Genomic DNA, 19,805 nt, shown 5'->3' with positions numbered 1-19,805 from the left:
AGGTAAAAAATTTCCGATAACTTTCAGGTCATACCACTGAACTGGGCAAGAAATGACAGAATTCTAACGAAAAACCTGATGGCTTCATAAAGCTGTTAACAGAAGGTCAAGATCAAGAGGAATTAGTACATAGGCTGAATGATAACTTTTATGACTTTCTGTCTGAAATATTACTGGTTTTTCATCTTTGTTTTCCAGATCTAAGGAAACCCTTCTCCTGAAGGTTGCTATGACTTATGGCGATTTGGTAAATTATACCTTTGTAAGCAGAACTGAATCATTTATCTTTTCTCTCTACCTGATCCCTCCAGAGTTTGGAAACTTCTAGTGAGTATTCTTATTTTCATGGCAATATAGTTATTTGGATAAGTTCAGAAAGAATATGTTCTCCTTATAACAAGACGCAATTGGGAACACTGGTTGTATTAACCTGGCTTTGAAATGTCATATTGGACAATATGCAATCAGAATCAGATATGACCACACAGCTTTAAAGGACTAAGGTGAACTTCATGGAGCCTGAAGTCCCTTGGACAAACAGCCTGGTACCTTGTTTACGGGGTTCCTAGCAGCCTTATCAGGTGAATAAGGAAGGCCACCTCCTGGCAGGTGCAGGAATTTCAAGATATCTTGGGGGACCTTGAGAAGAGAAGAGTCTACCCCAATCTACAGGTACTACAGGCAGAAGCTGATGGTAACTGTTTGGTGTGATTTTCATGGCCTTGAGGGGACTTTTAAAGTTCAGTCTGAGATTCCTTATAAAAAGTTCCAGCAGGGACGTCCCTGCTGGCACGGTGGTTAAGAATCCGCCTGCCAGTGCAGGGGACACGGGTTCGATCCTTGGTCTGGGAAGATTCCACATGCTGCAGAGCAACTAAGCCCGTGGGCCACAACTACTGAGCCCGCGTGCCACACTACGGAAGCCCGCGCGCCTAGAACCTGTTCTCTGCAACAAGAGAAGCCACCGCTTCTCTTGAGAGAAGCCCATGCACCGCATGGGCTTGCACCATGCACCGCAACGAAGAGTAGCCCCTGCTCGCCACAGCTAGAGAAAGCCTGCGCACAGCAATGAAGACCCAAGGCAGCCAAAAATAAAAAAAATAAAAAATAAAAAAAAGTTCCAGCAAGGCCAATTTAGAAGAGCCTATAGCATCAATTACACTTATGTAAATAATCAGGTCATGTTTACTGAAACCAGGCTTATTTTGTAAGCAAATTAGTCTTACTTTGGCCATATTTTGTAGAAACGAGGGTAATTTTAGAGAGAAAAAAATTTTGTTTCAGTGGATATTAAGTTCTAGTGTTGTTAGTTGTCTTTGAGGTTTTGTATTTACTGCCTGAGACTCACTGCCTAGATGGCTCCTTGTTACTGTGTTGCATTACCATAAGGTTTAATTAAATTGTTAAAAGGACACTCTAAGCTTGTTTCTGAAGCTTATCACAATAATCTCTCTTTGGATGAACATCAGATGCCCCATAACCTGCAACCAGGAGATTATACACACTGGAAAAGACATCATTTAAAGGATTCTCTCCAACCCAGATAGAAGGACCCTCATTGGGTGCTCTTAACTAGCTCACACACAGCAAGACTGAAGGGAATTAGTTCTTGGATTCATATTTCCCATTTACAAAGGGCCCTTGCACCCGACTGACTGGTCTATAGAGGACTGCTGATCTCAAACTCACCTTAAAACGATGCTCACCTAGAGTCTGTCATACAGAGTGAAGTAAGTCAGAAAGAGAAAGACAAATACCGTATGCTGACACACATAATGGAATTTAAGAAAAAATAATCATGAAGAACCTAGGAGTAAGACAGGAATAAAGACACAGACCTACTAGAGAAGGGACTTGAGGATACGGGGAGGGGAAGGGTAAGCTGGGATGAAGTGAGAGAGTGGCATGGACATATATACACTACCAAATGTAAAACCGATAGCTAGTGGGAAGCAGCCGCGTAGCACAGGGAGATCAGCTCGGTGCTTTGTGACCACCTAGAGGGGTGGGATAGGGAGGGTGGGAGGGAGGCAGACGCAAGAGGGAGGAGATATGGGAACATATGTATATGTACAACTGATTCACTTTGTTATAAAGCAGAAACTAACACACCATTGTAAAGCAATTATACTCCAATAAAGATGTAAAAACAACAACAACAACAAAAAAAAAACAATGCTCAATCAGAAGAGAAACCATGCCCACACGGGGACAAGAAGAAGATGACATCAGAAGTAGGCAGCTGGCCCAAGATGCCAGACCTGACCCATATGATCATTTATAGTGTTTTCTTAACTTCTTGAACTTTTGCATATGAATCGAATGTTTTCCTATCATGGGCACAGTCCTATGCAGAGTTCTAAAATCAGTCCAGTTGTTGGGTTGATGGTCAATTAACTACATTCAGTACATCTGGTTATCTTGGTGGATTTCTCCTGCGGCTCTGACTGGCTCTGAATGGTCCTTAGGAGATCTATTCTAGAAGAAAAAAATTATAGTTCTGTTCAGGCCACTATCGAATTACTAGGTGGGATCCCCTCACTTGGCTAATTAATCATACTTGCTCTGACCCTGGCCAGAAATATGAATTTTCTTTAAAAGTTACTCGAGTTCAATCAGAGCAGTGAGCTAAATTTCAGTCAAAAACCATAATCACTTGCTTATTAGGAGGGACCCTCCCTCAGTTATGGGGTAGATTTACCAGGTCACAGTCATTTAAGTTTAAGGGTCCCCTTGTGCTGGGAACAATTAAATCATACTAAGGGTCATCAGCCTGATGACACTAGGAAATTGGGCTGTCTTATGAACAATGCCAATATGTCGTTACCCCTAAGGATAGCGATTGGTTCAGAGCAAACTGTCAGCCGACTGGGAGTACACTCGGCCACACCTAATGGAAATTCTTGGCCTAACTTCTTACTTACGATTTTATTAATGCTACTAGCTATAGCACTTGTCTTCTGCCTGTTCTACAAGATTGTTGTTTCTTGTATTGACCAATGTGTAAGTGAGCTTCCAACAAAAATAATAACTAAGCAACTTGAAATAGTCTACCAAATATATAGTTCTATATGAGGTTACAATGATCGTAATAATGTAACTCTAGATATGGGAAGAAGTAACATGGGAGAGTCACTTTCTGGACTGTAACAGACTAGAGTGACGGGGGGTCCAGAGACTTCACGGACACCTCTGACAGGGCCTGGTCCAGCAATAGCACATGGAGCCCTCTGGGCACCATGGGGCGGATGGTCATGACATGCCTCCCAAACCTTGGCTAAATTTATGACCAAGAGGGGCAAATTGTAAAACAAATACTGTTGCCCACCATCCAGTTCTACAAGGATCAGGCCATTAGCCACTGGAGTCTCTGACTGACAGCTCACCCTGAGGGCAATTCAGGATGAAGAACAGGACGAAAAGGCTGTCTGTGCTTTGGAAAACCAGGCCCCTTAGGCAGGGTAATCGCAAGAGGAAATTTTTTTTTTTTTTTTTTGCAGTATGCGAGTCTCTCACTGTTGTGGCCTCTCCCGTTGCGGAGCACAGGCTCCAGACGTGCAGGCTCAGCAGCCATGGCTCACGGGCCCAGCCGCTCCGTGGCATGTGGGATCTTCCCGGACCGGGGCACGAACCCGCGTCCCCTGCATTGGCAGGCGGACTCCCAACCACTGCGCACCAAGGAAGCCCGAAATTTTTCTTTTTTAAGACTTTTTTTTGATGTGGACCATTTTTAAAGTCTTTATTGAATTTGTTATAATATTGCTTCTGTTTTGGTTTTTGGCCCCGAGGCATGTGGGATCTCAGCTCCCCGACCAGGGATCAAACCCGCACCCCCTGCATTGGAAGATGAAGTCTTAACCACTGGACTGCCAGGGAAGTCCCAAGAAGAAATTTTAATGAACCCAATTTCTTGCATTTTCTCATATAGAAAAGCACTAAGATCATTAACTGCGATGTCTGATCCTCGTGACTCTCGGGAACCGTTTACCGAGCTGTGTGCTTCACTGCACGCATTTCCTAGCTAAAACCACACGTGCACTGGCCTCTCCCCTACCTCTTCGGAGCAGTTCTGTTACCGAGTGCAGAGTCCAAGTTCGCGCCGCTCCCACACGACAGGCTGATGAGGCAAGAGACAAGGTGATGGGGAAGAAGTAGTGACTTTAATCAGAGGCCAGCAAACCAAGAAGATGGTTCCTAAAGAACCATCTGAGATTAGAGGGTGAAGGCAGATTGCAGACTTCCTGGAGCCACCTGGCCTTCAAGGAAGCGCAGCATTGCTTCGTTCTTCTGCTTGCTCACGCAGGCTGGATCACAAGGCGCCTGCAAATCCTCAAGTCCTTAGCAGTTATTTTTACTTTACAGTCTTATCTCTGCTTATTTGCAAGGTTTCCAGGCTGAAAGCAAACTTATCTACAACAAGTAATGGCCATAAGTAACCCAGGACCGTGGGATGGGAACGTTCTTCAGGGAACTTAATGGGCTATTTGGGAACAAACAACATTTCTCTACTGTTTAACTCCTGGTGTGTGGGGACGAAAGTGATGGACTACATGGGCCGAAGAATGGGTGTTGGGGGAGGTGGTGCCAGGTCTGTTCTTCCTGTTACAGTTTCTCAGAGGCACCAAGAGGCTGCTTCCCAGGCTATAGTCCTCAGTAACACCGTTAATAAAACTTACCTCACAGTTCTTGCATTGTGTGTTTGTCTTTCAGTTGACAGTTTAGTCCAGCAGCAATGCATTCAAGGCTGGACGTGCAACATTCCAGGTCAAACAAGCAGGTTGTCCTGACCCTGTGTCATCCACCACTGCTTCCCAAGGCCTGTCTCTCTGCTCACACCTGGGGCTGCAGGGGGATCCCTCTGGGACCAGATGATGGGGAAGGAAGAATTCTCAGCCCGGTTCTCCATTGGTCAGCTTAGTGTGAGGGAGACGGCTGGCCACAGGATGGGTCCTGCACTCCAGCCCAATCAGGAGTGGCCTGAACACCGGGGTGAGGGGCAGAGCTGCAAGCGAGTCACTTTCATTGGACCCTTGTCCCCAGAGGGGCAGCGTGTAGCCCTCAGGAACTCGGAGCACCGACCCTGCACAGGAGTCCACGTCATATGTCATCCCCAGGGATGGGAACACAGGCTCAGGTCTGCCAGTCACGTCCCACACCTTACCACCCCACTGCACCAAGCAGAGGGTGGGCACCCCTCCTGGCCGCAGTTAGCCCTCAGGTCAAAGGCCGTTAGGAGGTGCCGTGTGGCTGTGGGTAGAGTACATGGGCCCAGGGCCCCAGGGCAGGACCGGGCAGCTCTGCCTCTTCACTTCCTGGACCACTGGTGCCTTCACGTTCTCCAGCCCTGCTGCTCTGGGCTTTGTGGGTTCAGAAGTTCTGTCTCCCAAAGCTTCCTTCAGGCGACACAAAAAGGTACCGTTGACCTACGATCTCTGGATGCCCCTTTGTTTCCCACGCCTGGGTCACAGGCAGGGCCACTTGACTCTGGTCCGCAGGAGGAGGGAGGGATGCTCCACACTGGGCCCCCTCTTGCCCAGTGTTATGGTAAATGGCCAAGTGCAGCACTCTTGCCCCAAGACGGTCACGGTGACCAAGGCCTAGGTCTCTTGGAGAAGGGGCCACATCACACCGTGACCCACTGGGCCTAGCAGAGCTGGTAGCTGACGGTGAGCAGAATGTCACCCTGCTTTGGACACGTCTCAAATGTCCTCCAAGCTCCAGAGCTCCTGCGGGCTCAGCTCAGGCCTTTGCTGGGCCTTACTGCAGCTCAGCTTCTACTGCCACCCCATCCTGTTCTTTTCCTCCCTTCTTCAGGGTTGGACACAAAGAGCTCCCTATTCAATGTCCTTCTCAGAGTCCAGGAGCGTGGCCTGGAGTAACCCTGCAGGGCCTGTGAGCCACTGCAGTGACTCTGGATCTGGAGTGAGGTGGGGGCCCTTGGGGGGCGCAGGGGGCACAACTTGTTTTCTGTTGTAACAGGATCACTCTGGCTGGAGTAGTGAGAACGCCGAGGAGGGGGGCCCGCTAACCCAGGAGAAGGTGAGAGTGGCTTGGTCTCAGAGGTCACAGTGGGGGTGAGATTCTGCACATTCTGGAAGGTGGGACCAAATGGATCCGGTGTGAGCGGCAGAAGGTGCAGGCGTAAGCCAATGCTTTTGTCCTGAGCAGTTGGCCGGGTGGAGCGGCCACCAGCTGTGCCCGCAGAGACCGGGCAGAGGGTGCAGTGGACTGAACACTTGTGTCCCCCTCCCCCACTGAAATTCTAAAGTGACGGTATTAGGAGGTGGTTAGGTCATGAGGGTGGACCCCTCATGGTAGGGTCAGTGCTCTTATAAAAGGGACCCCACAGAGCTTCGCAGCTCCTTCCACCAGTGAGGAGCCCTGAGAAGTCGGCCCTCTGCAACCAGGAAGCGGGTCTCACCAGCACCCATCGACGCTGGCATCCTGATCTCAGACCTTCAGGCTCCAGAAATGTGAGACATAAATTTCTATTATTTGTGAGCCGCTAGTCCAGGTACTTTGCTATGGGAGTCCCAGCTCAGACAGAAGGTTTGGGAGAGCCTGAGGTTTCCTATTGAGGAGCTAGGCTGGAGACCCTGGGAGCCCTCCTCCGCGGAGCACGGCAATCTGGCCCTTTGACATAAAATGTGATTGACGGGCACACAGATGGCATTTTAGCCAACAGGCTGCTGGGCCCTCTGGAGGGAGATGAGACCGGGGTGCGGACACAAGCTCAGCCCAGCCCTCCCAGCCCCCTAGCTCTGGATTCAGGAGAAGCAACCAGCAAAGGAGCCTGAGAAGCAGCTGACAGCTTGGGAGGGAGGAGGGCAGTCCCCAGAGCAGGCCCTGGAGAGCTCACTGTAGCGCCCGCACAGTAACAGTCCAGGTCACAGCTGGTCCCCCAACAGGCCACGCCCCCCCACCCCCGCTCTCCCTCTTCCCCGCTGTTCTCTCCTGAGCATTGTTCTTTTCCACCCGGCAGGGTGGGCACTGATGACCAGGTGATGCGGGCAGTTCTGGGGACAGAGGGGCTGTGGTTTCAGCAGCCCTGGTCCTGAGGAGCCCCGCCTAGCCCTGCCCTCAAGCCGAGGCAGCGGCCCACCCACCATGGCCCTGAGCTGGTGCGTCCGCCTCCTTTCGTCGGCGGGGGCGGGGGCTCTGAGGGGCAGACCGCAGCCACCGCATGGCCCCACCAGCAGCCTTGCAGGGGGCTCCCTCGGCTGGACTACCCGGACAGGAGGGGCTCTGGTGGCCCCGCACCGGCCCCCAGCCTCTACGGGGTCAGTGTTTCTCCGCGGGGAGCGGGGCTTTCTGGGGGGGAGGGGGACTCTGCGGGGGTTGGGGGGGGGTGGGCTCGCGCAGGCGGGGCGGCGGGCGGCGGGGCGGGCGGGGCGACCGCTCAGCCCCGGGCTGTCATTTGTCGTTAAATTTAGCGTAGGGCCGGTCAGCCGGGCGGCGGCGGGGACTATAAGCGGCCGGGGCGCCCACCCTCGAAGCAGGAGTCCGAGCGAGGAGACGGCGCTGGAACCCATGGACACCTCGTACCCCCGCGAGGACCCCCGGGCCCCGACGCCCAACAAGGCCGACGGCACCGCCCACACGGCCCTCACGCTGGGGGCGCCGCTACCCCCACCTCGAGACCACTTGATCTGGTCGGTGTTCAGCACCCTCTACCTGAACCTGTGCTGCCTCGGCTTCCTGGCGCTGGCCTACTCCATCAAGGTGGGCCTTGGGGCGCTTCGAGGGGGCCCAAGAGCATCTCACGGGGGCTGCTTATCAAGTTGGGGTGCAGGAGTATCCACGGGGCCATCCGTCAGCCTGACGGTGGTGGGAGCCCCTCCGTCATGAGGGCTTCTCCACCGAGGCTGGGGTGCTGTTCATAAAACCGAAATGGGGGGTCTAGTTTGTCCCGAAGAGCCCAGGGTCGATGGGGCCTTACCCAAGGGCGTCTCTTCCATCAAACGCTCTCAGCACCTCTGAGAACTCCCTACCCTCGGAGGTCCTTGGAGGCTGATGCTGGCCTGGGAGGGCCACTGGGTCCATAGCTGGAGTGGGAAGATGCAGGGTCTCCTTTCAGCCCCACGTTAGGCTGAGCCCCTGATGACCCAAGGCCCCCTGGGCGGGCCAAGCCCATGTGCCCAGCTGGGGACAGTGAAGGGAGTGGGTGGAGCCCGGGCAACATCCTCTCAGGCCACACCCCTCCATCTAGATTTTGGGTCCAGCTCGGGTCCTCCAAGGTGTGGACCCAGCGGCTGCCTGGGACTGGGTGGCAGGCCCCACCCAGGCCCCAGGCAGGTGTAGAGAGCTGGCCCTGCTGTTGGCCCGCAGGCCCGAGACCAGAAGGTGACTGGAGATCTGGAAGCAGCCCGGCGGCTCGGCTCCAAAGCCAAGTGCTACAACATCCTGGCCACGGTGTGGGCTCTGGTGCCGCCTCTACTGCTGCTGGTGCTGGTGGTGACCGGCGCCCTGCACCTGTCCCGGCTGGCCCAGGGCTCCGCCGCCTTCTTCAGCACCAAGTTCGACGACTCAGACTATGACTGACAGGCTGGGCCCTGTCACCGCCCTGATCCAGGGACCCCAACCCCAGGGGCTCCATCCTAATCGCCTGGAACCCTGACTTGCCTGCGGGCCTGAGGCCCACCCTCCAGCCCCAGCCTGGGCACCTAACACTGACCCTGAAGATCCTCCACAGGGACCCCAGGGCCTTACCCTCACCTCGATCGATGCCCCCAGTCCCCTAACCCCACCCCCCACCCCTGCCCCCAGGCCAGCTCCTCCCTCCCCAGCCGCCAGGCTCAGCCTCAGTTTCACAATTAAAAGCGCCTGGCTCCAGAAAGTGCTTTCCAGGACTGTTCCTGGCTGGGGTGGGGGAGGGTATCTTCCTGAGGGGAGCTACCCTAGGGACCACTGCAGCCAAATCCCCCTGGACTGCCCCCAGCGTCCATGGTGGACGCCCTGCCCTGTCGGCTTGGTGCCCCGACTGTCCCCTTTGCTCAGGCACTGGGCGGCCTGCGGCTTCTGGGTGGAGGTGCCTGAGTATTTTAGAATGAAGTTTGAGAAGTCGGGCTTTGATCTCTGCCGCTCTGTGGTTTAGCGGCCTGTCTTTCAGAATGTGTGTGCTGTGTCTCTGCGTCCACGTGCCTGCCCATCCCCGAGTCAGCGTGTGTGCACACGTGCTAAGGGGAGTCCCTGACCAGTGAGACTTGTCCTTGTCGTGCACGTTCCTGTCTGGGGCTGGGCCTGTGTTGACCTACTTCTTTGGGTCACTCTGTCCTTGTGACCCTGCGTCCCTTTAATTCTGATCTGTCCCGGCAGTGGGTTCCCTCCTTCCTGGATCAGTGGGGCTGGACACAGACACACAGGCACACAGACATGGTCACGCCGTCACCCGTGCACACGTCCATCACGCACAGGTGCACAGGAGTACCTTCTGCACACACACAATTGTACAGAAAGGGAGGCGTGGGGGGGTGAGGGCGTTTTCCCAGTGCCTCTGTGCGGGTGCACGTCCTCGCATCAGTTACCTCCCTTATGTAACCCCCCGGCAGCCCCAGCAGAGCCTGGCAGAGTGGGGGCTGCCAAAGACACACGCACACCCTGTGTGGCTGGGGGTGAGGCCCCTGGGCCTTGCTGTGGCCGGGCCAATGACAGGGCAGGCTAATTGCAGGGGCCTTAACCACAGGGTGGCTCAGGGCTCTGAATACCCCACCCATGGTCCCTTCCCTCCCTTTGCCTGCCCACCCTGCCTGGGCTGGGGGCGTGGGTCTCTTGTCTAGCTCCTGTACTTGGAGCCCCCAGAGTAGCCCCCCTCTTGTGACGGCCAACAGTTGGTCCAGCTGTCTCTAAAGCGTGCCAGCAGAGATGAGTCCCGGCCGCAGGCTGGCAGTACCCCAGCCCCCTGCTGAGTGTGCGCTGCTCTGAGCCAGCCCCTGAGGCAGAAGTTGTGCTGGCCGGGGCCTGGGGTGGAGATGGAGCAGTGCCCCTTCCTGGGCACTGGCCCTACATTGGACTAAGGACAAGGCCAGCGCTCGGACTAGGATGGAGACGGCGTTCCAACACTGAGCTCCAGGTTTGGCCCAGGAAGGGACCAACCCATGCTGGACACAGAGGCTGGGAGCAGGGGTCAGCCTGTGTGTAGCCGGGTACATGTCTCCAAGCAGGGGATGGTCTTCTGGTCTCCACATTTGGTGAGGGGAGCAGACATTGTCCAGCCCTTGCCCAGTTGCTGAGGACAGAGAATACGCGGTCAAGCCAGGCACAGAAGGTCACCAGAAACCCTTCCAGCCTGTGTCCTGGGCAGGTTGAAGGACCCTGGTCAGGTTCAGGCAATTGGCTGTCATGGGCCGGACCAGCCAGGCCAGCACACACATGCTGCCACCGTCACGGCCCCTTGGAGGGTTGCCCCTCCACAGGCACAGGTAGGTGTGCGTGCGCGCGCGCACACACACGCGGCACACACACGCGGCACGTATCAAGCTACGTCAGTCCTGTGGGTGAAGGGCCACCTACCACCCCCACCTGATGCCTGTGCCCACATCTGGCTCCAGGGCTGCAAAGGCAAATGTCTGCTTCATGGGGACAGTCCCTGGCCACCATGCTGTGCTTCAGCAGACCTGCCTGGGCCTTTGCGGCACTGCCACCGGTTGAGCGAGAGCCTGTGGGCCCCTGGGGGAGCCCCACCAAGTCGCGGGATCCATTCTGAGGCCACAGGCCCTCAGGGAGCTGGTCTGCAGCTCGGCCACACTCCCTGCAGCCACCCCCTTCCCTCTCTCCCTCATGGGGCTTCAGTCCATCACAGTTTGTCTGCCTGGTGTCTGCTTCTTGGAGAACTCGGGCTAACTCTCCACTGAGAACAGAGAGCACGGTCTGCAGATGAAGGAGGGGCGCAGACGGTGACGGGACTCGCTTACTTGCTCTAGCGAGCAAGTGACTGTGCTTCCCAGCCGCGTGGAAGGGAAACTTGATCCTTTACGAAACCCTCACGTTCAGCAGGGAGCTCGCCAGCTCCTCACAGCAGACAAAGCTTGCCCATTCCTCAGGCAGATCTGTTGCAGCAGGCTCGGCCCTCGCCAGGATTTCCATGGCAGACACCATCTCGCCTCACCCTGGGGAAACCCAAGTCTGCTGTGCCAACTGAGGGGCTGAAGCCCAGGAAGAGACAGTGGGCAGAGCCTCGGCTGAGGGCCGCCTGCCCAGGACAGCTGGGCCCAGGGCCATGGCCTGGGACTCACGCACACCCGGCCCCAGCCCTTCTGGCTGGTCAGAGGAAATGCAGGGTCTTGCTCCACACCCCACGCCCTGCCTTCCTGGCTGAGGAAAGGCACGTGACAGAGACCGTCCGACTTGACTCAAGTGGCCCAGAGGCAAGAGGACCCAAGGACTGAGGATGCCGAGTGCTCACAGCAGCCCAGGAGCACCTGGACCCAGCCATACCTGATGCTCCCTCGTGTGACACAGAAGGGTCCTTTGTGAAGCTGCGATGCGGTGTCCCAAGTAATCCCACAGGAGACTGAGTCTCCCCCACGCCCCTCATCCTGCCGTGCTCCCCATCAAGGCCGGCATCTGCCTCTGTCTTCGCAGAACCGCTGGCCCTTCTCCCACCTCACCCTGTGGGGTCCTAGGGAAGGGGCGCTGAGGGAGGGCGGGAACAGACATGCTGTGTGAGGCTGCAAGAAAGCTGACCGTCTATGGGGGGTTAGGCTGGGGAGGGTCTCAGGCTAGAGGCAGAGTCTTGAACTTGGGCCAAAGAGTCCAGACTTTCCTTGGAACCCGTGAGCCTGGCTGCCGTGTGGAGGAGGGTGGGAGGGGGCGGCAGGCTGGGAGGGCGTTGAGGAGGGGTGGGTGCAGCCAGCAGGGGCACCCGCAGAGGGAGTGGCCGGGGGGAGGCCTGAGAAACATCCCTGAAGCCAACAGCCCTGGTCGTTTTGGGGGAGGGGGCAGGACTGGGCGGGGGGCGGGGGGGACTCGGTGGGGCTGGAGGGCCCAAGGGTGCCCCAGAGGGGGTCCTGTGGGCTCTGCGCAGATGCTTAATGTCTTCAAACAATCTTCCCAGGAAACTCTCGGGGCAGAACCTGCTGTCCCTGCTTCCTACAGGTGTGACCTCTGTATCCGGCCAGCTGAGCAGGGAAAGGAGACCTTGTGTCCTGCAGGGAGAGGAAGCATTGTGGGGTGAGGGCACACACTGGGGGCTACCTTGGGGGTCACGTGCCCTGGACCCCTGGGTGGGTCTGGGAGTGGCGGCCTACCTGGGGACAGGGGGAGCCGATTCTGTGATGGCCACAGCTCAGCCTCCAGCGGGGGGGCCCAGGGCCCTGCTCGGGCAGTGACCTCAACTGTCACAGACCCTTCAGAGAAGGAAAAGTCAAGCTTGCTCCCCTGGTAGGAGATGCCAGAAACGCACACTCTGGAGATCCCCGCTGGACACATGGGGTCGAAGGTCAAACCGGCCTCAGTGATCCTGCGGCGAGGGGAAGGTTCTGTGAGGAGGGGGGTGGCGGCAGGTGGTTGCCCTCTGCCTGCCACTGCACTCACCTGAATCCCGTGACCCCAAAGAGCACCGCCTGCAGGAAGCCCCCCATGCCTGTCAGGAAGTTCACGGCACCCGACCTGTCTGCATTCTCCGTCCACACCTGCAGGGGGCAAAGCAGTCAGTGCAGGAGGTGGGCGTGGTCGGCGTGTAGGTCGAGGCTCTGGCCAGGCTGACCTTGAAGGGCTCCGTGACGTTGGCGAAGCTCCTCTGCAGGAGGTCCCACGCCCGCCCGGGGTCCTTCAGCTCCATCCAGCCCACTGCAAACATGCTCTGGGGACAGAGATCAGAGGTCACGCTGGGGTGAGGCCCACTGCGGGGGGAAGGAAGACTGAGGCCAGTGGGGCAGGGCCGGGGCTGCCCTGGGGACCACCACCCCACACCCTGCAGTTTCCTTACCCAGGTCATGGCAGGGCCCTGGGGGGACGTCACAGCCTCATACATCTCCAGGTTTTGCCTGCGAACTTGAGGACTCAGGGGGAAGGGGACGGGGTACCCCAAGAGCACAACATCTGCCTGCTTCACCTCCTCTCCTGGGGGGAGGGGGGAGATGCTGCTGATGGGGTGAGGTGGGGAGGGCAGGGGCTGCCCTGTTGGAAAGGGGGCATCCAGGGCGGACACGAGGTCCTGTGGGAGGGGAGAAGGGCCCTGAAGGAGCTCCAAGTCCACTCACCAGGCTGGTACCCATCAAACTCAGGGTGGAAGTTCAGTTTCGGGTCAAAGGGCACCTTGATCTTATCAGCCACCACCAGCCACTGGTTGGGGACGGGCTGACCCAGGTCCTGGGCCAGGGCAGCAGCAAAGCGCAGGCTAGGAGTAGAGATGGGGAGAGGTGGGCTGCAGCCCTGCACTCCTGGCTGGCCCCCTGCATGGTGGAGGTGGGGCGGGTTCTTGGATCTGACCTGTTCTGGACCAGGACATTGGTGTACACGGAGTTGTCGACCCCTGAATGGTATTCGTCAGGGGGCATGACTCCTGGGCACATAAGTACAAGGTGGTATTCAGTGCAGGGTCTTAGGGACCTGCCCCTGATGCCAGTCGCCAGTGTGGGCCTGGCAGCATCAGGTGCTGGTGACCACCTGCTGAACTGAGAAGCACCCACCTGCTTCCCCACTTGTGACCATCCACTCCCCCGCCCCTTCCCCGTCATCCACACTCCTCCCACCATGGCCACGCTCTCACCCTTCAGGTGGAACTTCTCCTCCCCGGGGCTCCACTCTACGCGGCTGCACCAAAACTCAGCCACGGCACTGACCACATCCCAGCCCCCAGCCTCTCGGAACAGCTGCAAGTCCTGGAGAGCAGGAGGTGGTGCATCAGAGGCCGTGGCACCTGTGATTCTAGTTCCCACTGGTCACTGCATTTCTTGCCAACGCCTACCCTTCTGAGTGCCCAGAAGGGAAGGCCTGGCTCTGAGATGCTCCGCCGGACCGGCCGGACAGGAAGTCATGGCAGTGTGGAGGGCGTGGCCTCGCTAGGTAGGAGGTCACACGTGGTGGCACAGTGACACCTCACCTGGGTGGTGTGGTAGTACAGCTGGAAGGCCAGCACCACGGCCCCGTTGATGTGGATCTCCTGGGTCCCATAAATGGCCTCAGGGCAGACCTCCAGGCCGGAGCCCGCGCTCTCCCAGGCAAACTTGGCTCCCTGCGGGGTTGGAGTAGACTTGACTCCGCTCTCGGGGGGCCGGGGGTAGCCCACCCCGGTTCTCAACGCTCTCAGCCTTCAGCCATGGAGGGCAGACAGAGGCGGGGGCACCAGTTGTCCCGCGTGACCTCGTGGGGGCCTGTGGGCTCTGAGTGCCCTCTGTGTGGCCCCATCGTGGGCCAGGTGGCTTCTGCCCCGTTTCCACTGTGTACTTGCCCTGGGGCAGGGCAGTGAGGGGACGTCCTGCGGGGTCCCGGTCAGGCTGCTGTTCCCACACGTACAGTACAGGCTGGGGGATGCCACAGAGCCTCTATGAGAATCCAGGACATTCCAGCCACACCCACAGAGGGGGCTGGGGTGAGGGATGAAGACCTGGGGGGTGGTATGGGACGTCAGCCCTTGGGGGGGCCCCGTAGGGTAGGTGCTCAGTCCCCCTCACCTGGTAGCCTAGGTTCTGGGCGTTGTACAGGGCTCCACCGAGCGTCCGGATGCGGTACTGCAGGAGAGCCCTGGCGGCCTCCGGGTGGAACATCAGGATACTGGGGAACATCCAGAGGTCCTGCGAGCACAGCCGAGGGGCCCCCTCGTCCTGGCGCTACAGCCGAGGGGCCCCTCATCCTGGCGCTCTCACTCCTCTCTCCCCACGGGCCACACCCAGCTCCCTCCTCTCCTGCCTCATCTGGGTCTGTCCTGGGCCCTCTGCCTGCCAACCCCACAGTCCGATCCCCAGCCCAGATGATCCTCAGACCTGGTCCCCAGCGGGCATCTGCGTCTGCCCAGGGCTCAGGCCAGAGTCTGGGTGTGGGCAGCCTGGTGGGGGTGGGGGGGTGCCTGCTCTGTTGCTCACTAGCTGGCCGACCCAGAGTGAGCAGCTCGGCCTCTCTGAGCCTCACCTGTGAAGGGCGCACAGCAGCAGCTTCCCCGGCACCAGGAGACGTGCAGCAGCAACCCGGACCCTCCCAAGCGCAGCCGGCAGCCGGTCCTGGCTGCCTCACCTCGCTCCACCCTCGCTCCACTCAGCAGCCACAGGGGTCTTCCCAGAGCCCACGGCTGCCCACGTCCTTCCCCAGTTAAAGTCTCCTCAGCCCCCTCTACAACCGCTCTCGCTGCAGCGGTGAGGGCCCCCTGCACAGATGCCCTGCACAGATGCCGCACCTGCTCAGTTCTGGGCCTCTGAACCTTCTGGTCCCCTTGCCTGAATCACGTCACTCGTTTTCACCAAATGCCTACACAGCCTTCAGCCGAGACACTACTCCCTCCAGGAAGCCTTCCGTCTGCCACGGTCCCTGGGCCTCCCCAACCACAGCCCCACCCCATGCAGGATAGAGGCAGCAGCTCTGTGTACAGCCGGCTCTGCAGCAGGTGTGCGTTAAGGGTGGGTGGCGCGCACCTGGTCCCAGAAGACGTGGCCCCAGTAGCATTCCTCACGGCTCCCGTTGGAGAGGCCGCCTGGGCTGAGGCCGTGGCAGACGTATCCTGGGGCCCCGGGCTGGGGCAGGGCACTGAGCAGGTAGTAGAGAGCTCCACGCAGGGCCTGGCGCAGACGCAGGGGCCCCTCCACATCCAGGCCACAGCCTGCCCAGAGCTGGGCCCAGGCCTGTGCATGGGCCATGTAGAGAGTGCGCCTGGCCTGCAGCTGCAGGGCATCGGCGAGGCAGGCCTGGGCTTCGGCCTGGCTGCCACCCACCACCGTCAGGAACTCCCACGTCCCATCCTCCTCCCCTTCCCCAAGGGTCAAGGCTGGGGGCACTGGCGTCCACAGCATGTGCACCTCCTGCTGTGCCCCCCCAGGCTGCTCGGGGGTGAGTGTGTGGCCGTACAGGTACCTGCAACAGGATGGCTGTGTCTCAGGGACGGGCTCCCTCCTCGGGCTACCCAGCCGGCCCCCCGCCCCCTCCTCACCGGGCTCCCTGGAAGTCAGGACCCAGATGCAGGTCCAGGTCCGGGCTTTCTGGGGAGAAGGTTGACTGCAGCAGCACGGTGATGGGCCAGCTCCCTGTGGCCAAGCGGGTGATGGACACACTGAAGGCCAGGACGTGAGGCAGCGTGCGGTGGGCATAGATGCGCTGGGAGGCCCGGAAGCTGGGGCCCTCCAGGGTGTGCAGAAAGGAGCCTGGCGGGGCGGGGGTGGGGAGGGGAAGACAGGACAACTCGCACACCCCACTCAGGGCCGCCGAGGACAGTTCCAAAGCTGCCGGCGGGGAGTGGAGTCACCTCCGAGCCCCAGATGCCCTGTCTGGGAAGCGACAGCTGCACAGGCGCCGCCAGCTCCTGCCAGCCCAGGAGGCCCGTCGGGCTGAAGGCCTCACAAAGTGGCCTCTCAGAGCTTCCTTTTCTTTGGGAGTCGGCATCCTCTCGATGGAACCTCTGTCGGGTCTCCCACTCACTTGGAACAATGGCGGAGGGGAGGGGGAGGTCAGGCAGTGGCTACCTGTGTTAGTGTCCAGGACAAAGGTCTTGGTCAGCTGCTCTCCTGATCCTGCAGGGGCCTCCAGCTGGACATTGAGGGGACTGGGCAGAATGGCCCGGTGCGTATCCCCCCAAGCCCCATTGTACACTCCGCTCACATGCAGTGTCTCATGATACACGCGTGTGCCCAAGTAGGCATTGGTCACGGTGGCCAAGAGCCGGGGGTCACTGGGCAGAGAATGGGCAGTGAATCTGGTGGCGTCCTCGCCAGCATCCTCCATGGCAAGGTTGGCTCAGCGGAGGGGCCTGCAAAAGGGGGAGTCAGAGGCCCCCACCGTTGGTTGGGCCTCCCTTTTCTGGAAACCCCGAAGCTTGCCTTGGAACCTGGTTAATGCCCCCACGGGTGGAGGGACGTGTGTGACCCACCTGGGCAGCCCCGACTGTCCAGAACCCCCCTCTCAAGCCACCCCAGGAAACACCCTCAACCCTCAGAGACCCTCGCCCCCAATACTGATCTCCAGGGACACAGCAGAGGCCCCGGCCTCCCACCTTAGGGCCTCAGTCCCTTCCAGCTCTCTCCGGGCGCACTGCCTCGAAGCCGTCCAGCTGGCGGGAAGGGAGGAGGCCTCAGCCGGCGGGCCTCACCCTCCAGGAGGCCGGCTGGGTACGGGGTGGGGTGCCGGCAGCAGCTGGGGGTTGGGGGGCAGGCGGGCCGTCGGCCGCGTCCCTGGGGCTCGCCGCAGCCCAGCAGCGTCCCTCGGCTCCAGCGGGTGGCCGCCGGACCGGAGGGAGAAGTAGCCAGGAGCGGCCTTGTCACCGGAAGGCCCCGCGGTCCCCGCCCCAGGGCGCGCAGCGCGGGCCGGATGGAACGTCCCCACCCCCGGGGCGGGCGGGGCGCGGGTGGGGCGGGCTGCCTCGACCAGTCGTGCCTGCGAGGCTGCGAGGAGCCCAGCTCCAACTCTCCCTTGAGTCTTCTCCAAGGGTGGAACTGAGAGGGGCGGGGTTTCGGCTTAGGTGTCCCCTCTCTTGCCGCCGGGTCCTGCCTCTCTCCCTGAACCCCCGTCCGCCCCGGAGGGGTGAGGCAGGTCCCCCTCCTGGAGCCCCGCCTTCCTTTGTCCCCGCCCCACTTTCTGGCTCTTCCCAGCCTCGTCTCTCAGCCTCTACCCACTTGCCCCCTGCCCCGCTGGAGGCTCCAGGCCCTGGGGCTGTCTGGACCTCGTCTCTCTGGCCCTGGTCTGACCCGAATGACTGTGCTCTGACCACTCGCCCAGCCAGAGACACTCGAATTCAACGTGTCCCTGAAACCTGCCCTTGCCGTGGCCTGCCCAGCACAGGCCGTGGTGACTTCACCCATCCCGCTGCTCAGGCCCGCTGTCCCCCCACCTACATCCACCGGCGCGTCCCCCTTCCAGGGCGTGCCCGCTCTCACCAGGCCGTGCTCCTGGGTTAGTGCAGTCCTTGCTCTGGCCCCACAGCCCTTGTCAGCAGAGCCAGAGCCACATCTACCCCAGGAGTGGGCAAGTTCTCACAGCCTGCAGTGGTGCCCACCTCACCGGCAGGACAAGCTACCCAGGGCCGCCTCCCCGCCCTCAGCCCCTCCCCCATCCCGCTGCTGCCACCCTGGCTTCCTTGCTGCTTCTGCACCAAGCTCGCTCCTTGTTATGGATTGAATGTGATCCCCCCAAACCCATCCGTTGAATTCTAAGCCCCAGTGTGATGGTATTTGGAGGTGGGGCCTTTGGGACGTAATTAGGTCACGAGCTGTCAAGAACGGCATTTCTGCCCGTATAAGAGGCCCGAGAGCTCGCCCTCTCTCTACCCCGTGAGGACACAGCCAGAAGACGGCCATCTGCAGGGAGAGGCTCCTCACCAGACACCAAGTTGACTGGCATCCTAACCTTGGGCATCCCAGCCTCCAGAGCTACGAGAAATAAACTTATCTTGCTGACAAGCCACCCGGTGTATGGTATTTTGTTACAGCAGCAGCCAACCAAGACAGGCCCCTCTGCGGCCTTTACACTTGCCATCCCACTGCCTTTTCTTCAGGACATCCTTAGGGTTGGTCCCTCCCTTCCTTCCGTTTTCAAATGCCTCGTCCACAACCAGATGTTCCCAGACTACTTACGTGTAAGAGGAAACCACTGGCTCCATCCCCCCAGCCCCCTAGAATACCAGCTCCAGGAGGGCAGGGATTTTTGGTCTGTTCTGTGGAATGAATAACTGGATTATGGAAGGGAATTTGGGGAAGTGGAGGGGCTGACTGGGGTCCCAGAAGCTGGCCAAGTCCAGCAGGGTTGAGCAGAGAAGACTTCAGGATTCGGGGGCTGTCAGTCGCTGGCCCTGCCCATGGAGGCCAAGCCTCACGTCGGAGCTTCCTGCATCAGGGTGTTCCCCTGAGCTCACCCAGGAAACGGGGGCTACAACCCTGTCCCACTGAGATGGGCGGGGGACCAAAGGAAAGAGTATGAACACCTGTTAGGATGCCTGGCTAAGGGCAACAGAAACCGACAAAAACAAATCCCAAGGAGAATTTATCATCAGTGCACGGGGGCGCTGCCCACCACATGCGCCATCACAGCTCCCATCCGGAGCAGGGGCTACTGCTCCTGTCCACTCTCCTCTGGCCTGTTCCTGAAGTCCTCAGACAGCGAGTGGACACCTCTGGGCTCAGACCACACAGCCTCAGGGATGGCTTCACTCCTAATGCTGAGACCCAAATTCCTGAGGAGGGACGGTGACCCACCTACCTTCAGCCACGGGTCAGCCCCTGCTTGATGCCCTATGGCTGGAGCCGAGTAGCGGGCTCTGGGTGCCCATACTGTGCATGGGCACAGGATCAGCAAATGGGTCATCCTGCACCAGGTAAAGGCCAACACACTGTAGGTCCTCAATTCCCGGGGGCGCTCAGCGTCACCCTTGTTGCTGAGGGGCGCCTGCAATGGGAGGGCTGGAGGTCCCAGAAGAGGAACGTGGGTGGGGCAGCAGTGGGGTTAGGGGAGGGGACCCCCTCCTCCTGGTGGGGGGGACAGAGACATACCTGTCCCCAGGGTGTGGGGAGGTCTCGGGGGCTGTCCAGGAGCAGGTAAGGGGCCGTGTCTCTCTGGGTCTCCCACCTGCCTGTCCAGGGCCCCTCAGGCTCAAGAGTTGCCCACAGCAGAGAACACCAACCTCTCGCCCTTGGAGTGGGGAGGGCTACTCTGTAGGGCTGACTAGAGCCCTCCCC

The 19,805-nt window shown here is 59.0% G+C and overlaps 2 protein-coding genes across 5 annotated transcripts; one reads left to right on the top strand and one right to left on the bottom strand.

Moving 5' to 3' along the window:
* The first annotated feature begins 6,378 nt into the window (after positions 1-6,378).
* On the top strand, positions 6,379-9,042 carry IFITM5 (interferon induced transmembrane protein 5). 2 transcript variants are annotated; one of them, XM_070046045.1, is made up of 4 exons: positions 6,379-6,473; positions 6,983-7,280; positions 7,434-7,722; positions 8,329-9,042. In XM_070046045.1, the coding sequence occupies exons 2-4, from the start codon at positions 7,108-7,110 to the stop codon at positions 8,539-8,541; spliced, it is 675 nt and encodes a 224-aa protein (XP_069902146.1). In that variant the 5' UTR covers positions 6,379-6,473; positions 6,983-7,107; the 3' UTR covers positions 8,542-9,042. The 2 variants fall into 2 exon arrangements, with proteins under 2 accessions (XP_069902146.1, XP_030706833.1); XM_030850973.3 differs by lacking the exon at positions 6,379-6,473 and having other exon boundaries at positions 6,813-7,280.
* Positions 8,762-19,804, bottom strand: PGGHG (protein-glucosylgalactosylhydroxylysine glucosidase). Of its 3 annotated transcripts, XM_060302666.2 has the most exons (13): positions 16,605-19,804; positions 16,076-16,286; positions 15,564-15,999; positions 14,613-14,732; positions 14,042-14,173; positions 13,709-13,820; positions 13,429-13,501; positions 13,200-13,336; positions 12,926-13,059; positions 12,704-12,799; positions 12,532-12,629; positions 12,246-12,457; positions 8,762-12,143 (listed from the first exon to the last, which is right to left on the bottom strand). In XM_060302666.2, the coding sequence occupies exons 1-13, from the start codon at positions 16,861-16,863 to the stop codon at positions 12,088-12,090; spliced, it is 2,076 nt and encodes a 691-aa protein (XP_060158649.1). In that variant the 5' UTR covers positions 16,864-19,804; the 3' UTR covers positions 8,762-12,087. The 3 variants fall into 3 exon arrangements, 2 of the variants coding, with proteins under 2 accessions (XP_060158649.1, XP_060158648.1); XR_009564692.1 differs by lacking the exon at positions 16,605-19,804 and having other exon boundaries at positions 8,762-11,105; positions 11,434-12,143; positions 15,564-16,206; XM_060302665.1 differs by lacking the exon at positions 16,605-19,804 and having other exon boundaries at positions 16,076-16,372.
* Position 19,805: the final 1 nt, after the last annotated feature.

This window comes from Globicephala melas, chromosome 8 (genome assembly GCF_963455315.2).
Source record: "Globicephala melas chromosome 8, mGloMel1.2, whole genome shotgun sequence".
Lineage (NCBI taxonomy): Eukaryota > Metazoa > Chordata > Mammalia > Artiodactyla > Delphinidae > Globicephala > Globicephala melas.
Note: the sequence above shows the minus strand (reverse complement) of the source record. Positions and strands in the feature narration are given on the sequence as shown.